This window comes from Colobus angolensis, unplaced genomic scaffold (genome assembly GCF_000951035.1).
Source record: "Colobus angolensis palliatus isolate OR3802 unplaced genomic scaffold, Cang.pa_1.0 Scaffold349, whole genome shotgun sequence".
Lineage (NCBI taxonomy): Eukaryota > Metazoa > Chordata > Mammalia > Primates > Cercopithecidae > Colobus > Colobus angolensis.
Genome location: NW_012116810.1, coordinates 1,075,339 through 1,085,258, shown reverse-complemented (window position 1 = coordinate 1,085,258; position 9,920 = coordinate 1,075,339). Strand labels below are relative to the sequence as shown.

Below are 9,920 nucleotides of genomic sequence, written 5' to 3'. Positions count from 1 at the left end.
TGGCGGTTACAGTGAACCGAGATCATGCCACTACACTCCAGCCTGGGTGACACAGTAAGACTCTGTCTCAAAAAAGAAAAAAGAAAAACAGAAGTTACTTCGAATCCTACAGTAACCCTGAAACAACCAATTGGGATTGTCATTTAAAAATGAACTTTTTTTTTTTTTTCCTTGAAACAGTGTCTCACTCTTTCACCAAGGCTGGAGGGCAGTGGCAGGATCTCAGCTCGCTGGAACCTCTGCCTCCCTGGTTGAAGTGATTCTCCTGCCTCAGCCTCCTGAGTAGCTGGGATTACAGGCGTCTACCACCACGCCCAGCTAATTTGCATTTTTAGAAACGGTTTCACAATGTTGGCCAGGCTGCTCTCAAACTCCTGATCTCAAGTGATCCACCCACCTCGGCCTCCCAAAGTTGGGGAATTACAGGTGTGAGCCACCGTGCCCGGCCAAAAATAAACTCTTGAATGGATATTCTGTAAAACATTTATACTTCCTTTAAACAGGTATTTCCAAATATGTGGATTTTTGTTTATTTGGTTTTGAGGGAAGGTCTTACTCTGTTGCTCAGGTTGGAGTGCAGTGACACATCAGCTCACTGTAGTCTCAAACTCCTGGGCTCAGGCCATCCTCCCACCTCAGCCTCCGAGTAGCTGGGACTACAGGCCTGCACCACTATCCCTGGCTCATTTTTTTGTTTGTTGAGATGAGGTCTCACTGTGTTGTCCAGGCTTGTCTTGAACTCCTGGGCTCAAGCGATCTTCCCACCTCAGCCTCCCAAAGTGCTGGGATTACAGACAGCCACTGTGTTCAGCCCAAATATGATTTTTGTGGTAGGATATGCCATTAGTTAGTGTTGTTAGTAAGAGGCTTCTCTCTCTGTATGAAGGTTATTCATATCTTCACTCCATTTGAGAAGAGTAAAACATAGAACTCCGCCATAAGTTTCTGAACTTAGAATAGTAAAGAAGTAACAAGCCAGTCTTGGCCTGGCCCAATGATGTGCACCTGTAGTCCCAGCTACTTGGGAGGCAGAGATGGGAGGATTGCTTGAGCCCAGGAGTTTGAGGCCAGCCTGGGCAATATAGACACCTTGTCTCTTAACAGACAACAACCCAATCTTAGCTGGTGCCTCACTTAAACTCTGCGATCCTTGCTACCCCACTCCCATCAAAGTTAATATGTGTGTGTATTGTCCAGCAGTGACAGGAAGAATAAAGGAAATAGAAATGAAGAGGCAGAATGGTCAAGATTTTGCAGTTGGTTGGGTGTACAGGATAAAGATGGTAAACTCAGATGATCAAGTTTCATGTATGGACAGGAGACTTGTAGAGGTTAGGTTCTGGAACCTAAATTCCTGGATTCAAATCCCATCTCTACAGCTTGGTAGTTGTTTGTTCCTGAGCAGTGTTTTTTAATCTCTGAGCCTCAGTTTGCTGTGTATAACATGGGAATAATTTAGTACCCACTTCATTAGGTTATTGCAGGGCTTAAGAGAGATTCCACATAAAGAGCACTTAGCATAGTGCCTGAATGTTTTTCATTAATTATTTAATAGCGAGGCCATTTTTTAAGTTAGAGAACAAATAAGGAGGAGCAGAAGTGGAAGATGTTAAAGAAGGTGATTTTCGGGCGGGCGCGGTGGCTCAAGCCTGTAATCCCAGCACTTTGGGAGGCCGAGACGGGTGGATCACGAGGTCAGGAGATCGAGACCATCCTGGTTTACACGGTGAAACCCCGTCTCTACTAAAAATACAAAAAACTAGCTGGGCGAGATGGCGGGCGCCTGTGGTCCCAGCTACTCGGGAGGCTGAGGCAGGAGAATGGCGTAAACCCGAGGCGGAGCTTGCAGTGAGCTGAGATCCGGCCACTGCACTCCAGCCTGGGCGACAGAGCGAGACTCCATCTCAAAAAAAAAAAAAGAAGGTGATTTTCATTTAGAGGAGCTGAGTTTAAAGTAGCTAAGGGCAGTATTCAGAAGACAGGACTACTGGCCTGGCCTGGCCTGGCCTGGAAAGAGTTATGGCAGGAGGATGATCCTGGATCCACTATGTAGCTTTGCATTCATTCTCTGAAACTGCTTCCTAGATGGCTTCAAAGCTCTCAAAGCTCCACTGGTTGGATTCTGTAAAATGTTTGATTAACTGGGACAACTTGGGTTGCTTACCTTTAACTCTACAATGTAGCTGACTCACTGGAAAGTTTTTGTGCTTTTTCAACCACTGGCGCCAGCACTGCTGCCTGTGTTTGTGTGTGTTGTTCACTGCTCTATGGTGCCTGGGCCAGGGGGAATGAGGTAAAATCCTGCTGTTGTCTTCACTCCAAGCCTTGTGCACTTGGCTGCAACTGAATGGGCTGGCAGCATTTCTGCCTTAGGGAATGTTTGTCTGCTCCCGGGATGGGTCGATGGGTGGGGCTTAGTGTTGAGAGTCAAACCACTGAGGAAGTTGCCTGTGGCCAGCCTGACTCCATGTGGTCAGTGTAGTTTTCTATTATAAGGATTGCATCCTGGGGTTACTTAAATTCTTTTTTTTTTTTTTTTCTTACTGCAGATCATCAATGCTGTGGTACTGTTGATTTTATTGAGTGCCCTGGCTGATCCGGATCAGTATCACTTTTCAAGTTCTGAACTGGGAGGTGACTTTGAGTTCATGGATGATGCCAGTAAGTAGTAGATATTTTGGTATTGTCAAGGGCAGGGAATCTGACTGCCAGCACTTCCTATTAAATTACAAATATAGACTAATGAGCTCATTTGAGCTGAAATATAATTTGTCATTGCAAATCAGCAAATATTTGCGTGCATCTAATGTTCTGTCTTCTAGGTGCAAGAGTTTAAATAAGCTCTTTTTTCATTTTATGTTAACTTACCCACTTAAAAAACTATTGCATTATCATAGACTTTCTACCCTGGGCCTTTTGGCCTTTTTTGAGAGGAAGAGGTATAAATGGCAGGAAGGAAGGTGAAAAGGCTCGTGCTTATCTCCTTGTATCTTCTGTTATGTTTCAGTATTTATTTTTATTCTAGGAGTGATCTTTTTCCATTCTAGAAATGATGTTGCAGATTATTTGGGGGAATTCAGGGCCTTTTCCCAGTGAATGGAAATATGTACAGGGATGTGGGATGTGGGGGAAGCAGGGAGGAAGCTAGGCTCCCAGCTTCAAGATCGCTGCAGCCTCATCATTTTATAATCATGCTGAGTCCATGCCAAAGGAGAGAAACAGTGCTGTGCATAATCTCAAACAGAAGATAGTACAGATGTATTTCTCATTGACTTTGCAGAACTTCAGGTGAGTTTTTCTTTAAAAGTGTTGGAGCAAAGTAAGAGGGGAGAGAGTGGCTCAACCTGCGGTTTTAGAGATCGGAAGCATTCGAAAGACATGGTGAGAGCTCTGTGTTTCTCCAAGTGAGACAAAGATGTTCAGTGGTTTTAACTAAATGCATGAACTGATGTATGCATTTAAGATCCCTTTTGCTGCTGAGTGGGGGACTGGGTGTGTGAGCACAGAGTCTGGGAGAGTGGTATTGGGGATACCATCTAGGCTGCACAGGGGATAGAGAACAAGGAAGGATTTGGCAGAACTCGCTGTTTTGGGCAGCAAAGGAGATAGAGGAATCAAATATGACTTCTGCTTTCCAGTTTGAAGATATGACCTGTGTCTTTACTAAGCTGAGAAAGTCCAGAGTCAGGAGGTGGGAACAGACTTGGGGGAGAAAACTAGCCTTTAATTTCAGTAAGTAACTGAGAGCACAGTTGTTTGGAATTGATACGGTTTGGCTGTGTCCCCACCCAATTCTCGAATTGTATCTCCCAGAATTCCCCTGTATTGTGGGAGGGACCCGGGGGAAGTAATTGAATCATGGGAGCTCCTCTTTCCCTTGCTATTCTGATGATAGTGGATAAGTCTCACGAGATCGAGTCTGAGGCCGGCAGATCACCTGAGGCCAGGAATTCAAGACCAGCCTGACCAAGATGGCAAAACCCCGTCTCTACTAAAAATAGAAAAATTAGCCTGGTGTGGTGGTGGGCGCCTGTAATCCCAGCTGCTTGGGAGGCTGAGGCAGGAGAATTGCTTGAACCCCAGGCGGTGGAGGTTGCAGTGAGCTGAGATCGTGCCACTGCACTTCAGCCTGGGCAACAGAGTGAGACTCTGTCTCAAAAAAAAAAAAAAAAGGCCCTGGGCGACTGTTGGGAAGACATGATTGGTTTTGAAATGCTGAGGACATGAGATTTCGAGGGTCTGGGGCGAATGATACGGTTTGACTGTGTCCCCATCCAAATCTCAACTTGAATTGTATCTCCCAGAATTCCCCCATATTGTGGGAGGGACCCAGGGGGAGGTAATTGAGTCATGGGGGGCCGGTCTTTCCTTTGCTGTTCTCATGATAGTGAACAAGTCTCATGAGATCTGATGGGTTTATCAGGGGTTTCCACTTTTGCTTCTTCCTCATTCTCTCTTGTCACCACCATGTAAGAAGTGCCTTTCGCCCTTTGCCATGATTCTGAGGCCTCCCCAGCCATGTGGAACTGTAAGTCCAGTTAAACCTCTTTTTCTTCCCAGTCTCGGGTATGTCTTTATCAGCAACATGAAAACAGACTAATACAGGAGTGTAGGCTCTGAAGCCAGAAGAGGTCAGTTTGAGTTCTGACACTGCCATGTGTTGAAGATGCTAAACTTGAGCTAGTGACTTATTATTGTGTGCCTCAGTTTCCCCTCTGCAAGCTAGGAGTGACTTTATAACCACATGATTTAAATGATAGAAAGTAATTACAGACTGGCTGTGGTGGCTCACACCTGTAATCCCAGCACTTTGGGAGGCGGGGAGGGTGGTGGGAATCACTTGAGATCAGGACTTCAAAACCAGTCTGGCCAACATGGCAAAACCCCATCTCTACTAAAATCTACTTGCCTCAGAGTTGTTGTGAGGATTAAATAAGTTAGTGCATAAAACATGCTTAGAATGGGGCTGGCCCATAGGAAGTGCTCAGTACCTTTTGCTGTTTCAGCTACTATTACCTAGATTCTTACGGCTGGAACATGTGAACTATCTTAAAGTAGAGAGGTTACAAAGGTCAGGCATGGGAGTCTGTGGCCCAGAGGAAGTATTTGGACTGAGATTATAGATTTGAGGATAACAGCCTAAAAACTGAATTTCTGTTAGGGAAAGAGTAAAAAGAAAAGGGAACGGTGCCTAGAACTGAGCCCTGAAGGATCCCCAACTCTAAGAGGCCAGGAGGAAGAATGAGAGAGTAACTAACTGGTAGTGAAGTAAACAGAGAACCAAGGGATGCTTTCTAGCCATCATCTTCCACCACTATTGTTTCACAACATGGATTAAGAAGTTGGGGCATTAAAGTTACTGCAGGGAAAAGTTACATTATATTATCCTGGGATTTGAGATCCTGATTAGCTGGGATTACAAGCATGTGCCATCACACGGCTAATTTTTGTTTTTTTTTTTTTTTTTGGAGACGGAGTCTCGCTCTGTCGCGGGGGCTGGAGTGCAGTGGCCGGATCTCAGCTCACTGCAAGCTCCGCCTCCTGGGTTTACGCCATTCTCCTGCCTCAGCCTCCCAAGTAGCTGGGACTACAGGCGCCTGCCACCTCGCCCGGCTAGTTTTTTGTATTTTTTAGTAGAGACGGGGTTTCGCCATGTTAGCCAGGATGGTCTCGATCGTCTGACCTCGGGATCCGCCCGTCTCGGCCTCCCAAAGTGCTGGGATTACAGGCTTGAGCCAGTGCGCCCGGCCTAATTTTTGTATTTTTTGTAGAGATGGGGTTTCACCATGTTGCATAGGCTGCTCTGAAACTCTTGAGCTCAAGTGGTCCACCTACCTCAGCCTCCCAAAGTGCTGGGATTACAGGCATGAGCCACTACACCTGGCCAATTTTCAAGCACAATTTAAAGTAATTTATTATTCAGGCTGGGCTTGGTGGTCATGCTTGTAATTCCTCCAGCACTTTGGGGGGCCAAGGCAGGCAGATCACCTGAGGTCAGGAGTTCGAGACCAGCCTGTCCAACATGGCAAAACTCCATCTCTACTAAAAACACAAAAATTAGCTGGGTGGGCATGAGGGACACCTGTAATCCCAGCTACTCAGGAGGCTGAGGCAGGAGAATTATTTGACCTGGTACGGGGAGTTTGCAGTGAGCCGAGATTGCGCCATAGCACTGTAGCCTGGGTGACAGAGTGAGACTACATTTCAAAATTAAAATAAAAAATCCATCTCAAGGACTATTAATCCTATCCACACATGAGTTATATATGGAAAGCTGTGTCCAATAACCTTTGGTCTATGAGCTTAAAGGAGACCAAAACACATATAAAAGAATTTTTAAAAAAAGATTCACTCAAGTGAATAGCCACTTTTCATAACCACGTGATTTAAATGATAGAAAGTAATTACAGACTGGCTGTGGTGGCTCACACCTGTAATCCCAGCACTTTGGGAGGCTGGGGGTTGGGGTGGGTATCACTTGAGATCAGGAGTTCAAGACCAGTCTGGCCAACATGGCAAAACTCTGTCTCTACTAAAAATACAAAAAATTGTTCGGACATGGTGGCTATGTGCCTGTGGTCCCAGCTACTTGGGAGGCTGAGGCTGCAGTGAGTCGAGATCATGCCACTACACTCCAGCCTGGGCGACAGAGCAAGACTCCATCTCAAAAAAAAAAGTAATTACAAACTATTCATTCAATTCTTTCAGATATATAAAATAGGAGAGAAACCACAAAGGCACTGGAATTAACATCCAGGACATTATAAAACAATTACTATTTTAAAGTCTTAAGTACCAGCAAGCCTTTCGAGATAGCTAAATTAAGCCTATCATGTCAGATAGTTATTACCCAGCTTAATCTCTGGTGATTAGAATAAGGCATTCAGTGTTACTACTAGATCCAGATAGAATCATAGCATTATCATTTACAACTTCTTTTCCTAACCTCACCTGCCTTAGAAAAGGAATCCTGCTACTGGAATTGTGTAGCTTTAATCTGAGGGGAAAGAAAGCAGAGTGACATTAATTTAACGTTAATTAAACTAATTATTCTTTCTGGAAGAATTCATACGAGTATAATGGGGTTATTCAGAATAGACAGAATAAGAAATGTTAGACCAGGTGCAGTGACTCACACTTGTGATCCCAGTACTTTGGGAGGCCGAAGCGGGTGGATTGCTTGAGCTCAGGAGTTCGAGACCAGCCTGGGCAACACGGCGAAACCCTGTCTCAACTAAAAATACAAAAATGAGTCGAGTGTGTTGGTGCTTGCCTGTAATACCAGCTACTTGGAAGGCTGAGGTGGGAGGATCGCTTGAGCCTGGGAGGCAGAGGTTGCAGTGAGCCAAGATGGTGTCACTGCACTCCAGCCTGGGTGACAGAGCCAGACCCTGTCTCAAATTAAAAAAAATTATGAAAATTAATGTAGCAATTTTATCTTGATATCTTTTTGCATTGATGACAGCTATCTGAAGATTTCATCCAGCCAGACAGAGCAGAACTCTTTTTCACTTTTGCATGTGATTTTTTCCATGATCTGGTAGAAGAAAGCTAAATTTCTGTTTGTATTGAAATGAGGCATGTAGGAGAATCTACTGGAATAAAGAAAGAAAATATAAGAAAATGAGTTAAAAAAATTTTTTTTGAGACTGGGTCCCACTCTGTCACCAGACTGGAGTGGTGTCACACACAATCTGGGCTTACTACAGTCTCTACCTCTCGCGCTCAAGCGATTCTGAGACCACCTTAGCCTCCCAAGTAGCTGTAACTAGAGGCATGAGCCACCACTCCTGGCTAAGTTTTTGTAGAGATGGGATTTTGTCATGTTGCCCAGGCTGGTGTCAAAACTCCTGAGCTCAAGCAATTTGTCGTTCTCGACTTCCCAAAGTGCTGGAATTACAGGCATGAGCCACTCTACCCGCCCTCAGTTTTTTCAGTGTTATAAAAATTGACTATACTGGGAAAGGATGTGGAACTGTCATAGATTGGAGGAGACACAATTAAATGCACTGTGGGATCCTGGATTAGATTCTGGAAAAGAAAAAGGACATTGAAGGGGAATAGGTAAAATTCCAATTAGTTGTACAGTTTAATTAACAGTGTTGTACCAATGTTAATTTCCTGGTTTTGGTAGTTATGCTAGAGCTAGGTAAATTGTTAATAGGGGAAGCAGGGTGAAGGGTATACGTGAATTCTGCTGTGTTTGTAACTTTCCTATATGTCTAAAATGACTTCAAAATAAAAAGTTAAAGAAAAAGTAGATCAATCCACTGAGTTAGAAGCTCAAAGAGTAATGTTTGAAAAGCATGTATGTGTGACATATTGTGTTACACACTCATAGCCTTGAGTAGAGGTAGACTTCACGGAATTTTATTTGTGAAATTTTGTTTGGCAAAGAATTATAGCAAGTGTCCCTGCTATGCATAATGTGAAACAGCAGTTCATCCATATGAATTTCTAATTAATTTTGTGGTAGATTTGTCTTTCTAGTCAAACTTAACTTTCTTCACTGGGCAGACAAACTTAGCCTGAAGAAAGAAATGGCCAGATAAGTTGTCAAGAAATGATGCCTATTTATATGTACAGTCACCTGGTTTAGGCTAAAGACCCCTACATTTATTGGAGAAAGGATGATCTTTTCAATAAATGGTTCTGGGTGAAATCTGGGAGAAAGACACCTCACAAAAGAAGATATCTATAAGAGAATATTCTCTATATTATGAGTTATAGGAATTGCAAATTACAACTACAGTGGTAAATCACCGTGCCTCTTCAAAATGACCAACATTAACACAGTTAACAATACCACCTATTGGTATCGATGCGGAACAGCCGGAACTCTCAAATCATGGCTGGGAATGTAAATCACACCAACCACTTTGGAAAACTAAAGCTAAATATACATCTACGCTATGGTCCTGCATTCCACTCCTTGATATATGTACACTCCAGAAGTGAGTGCTACACAACCCAGTCCTAGATATATGCCCTAGGGAAACGGGTGCTTCATAAATCCATCGTCAGCCATGTATAAAAATGGTCATAGTAACTTTATTTATAATAGCCAAAAGTTGGAAACAATCCAGATATCCAGTGGCAGAATGGGCAAAAATGAAGCAACCAGAGATGAAACAATATAAGCAAAATGAGTAATGAGAATTAATTGTAATGTGTGTATGCTTATATATGTATGTACATATTTGAAAGTTTTGATAATAAAATCTGAGAAATAGGAACAGCAACAAAAAAGATTGATGAGCCTGAGGAGGGCCAGCTTTCTTGATGACTCTCAGTGTCACAAACTAAGGCTCACCTCACTGTGGCATTTGAAAAGGGCCCTTGGCTGCCTACCTGCCCTCAATTCACACACCCCAAACTAACAAGCTGTCTGCACAACTTGCTGGCTTGTGCGCAAAGATCCTGACAGCCTTGAGGAAACAGAACTACAGCAGCAGGGGAAGCTGAGCCAGGGAAACCATCCTGGCTCTTTATTTTCTTTACTTTTGTATTTTATTTTTTGAAACAGGGTCTTGCTCTGTCTCCCAGGCTGGAGTGCAGTGGCACAATCTCGTCTCACTGCCACCTCTACCTCCTGGGCTCAAGCATTTCTCCCACCTCAGCCTCCTGAGTGGCTGGGACCATAGGTGTGCACCACCACGCCTGGCTAATTTTTGTATTTTTAGTAGAGACGGGTTTCACCATGTTGCCTAAGTTGGTCTTGAACTCCTGAGCTTAATTGATCCGTCCACCTTGGCCTCCAAAAGTCCTGGGATTCCAGGAGTGAGCCACCGTGCCTGGCCTGTCTCTTTATTTTCATCCATCTGCCCTCCCATCATTTCAAAAAAAGTTACATCTTGATTTTTTTTTTTTTTAAAGGATAAGTCAATTAATTATTTGGATTTTTTTTTTTTTTTTTTTTT

General features: G+C 43.8%; 1 protein-coding gene across 3 annotated transcripts in view; it reads left to right on the top strand.

Moving 5' to 3' along the window:
• The window catches only part of LAPTM4B (lysosomal protein transmembrane 4 beta), an 85,157-nt gene that overhangs the window by 33,044 nt on the left and 42,193 nt on the right, over window positions 1-9,920 (top strand). For all 3 annotated transcript variants that reach the window (XM_011952740.1, XM_011952741.1, XM_011952742.1), the window contains exon 2: window positions 2,550-2,661. In XM_011952740.1, coding sequence (XP_011808130.1) covers window positions 2,550-2,661 — 112 coding nt within the window. The remainder of the gene's footprint in view (window positions 1-2,549; window positions 2,662-9,920) is intronic.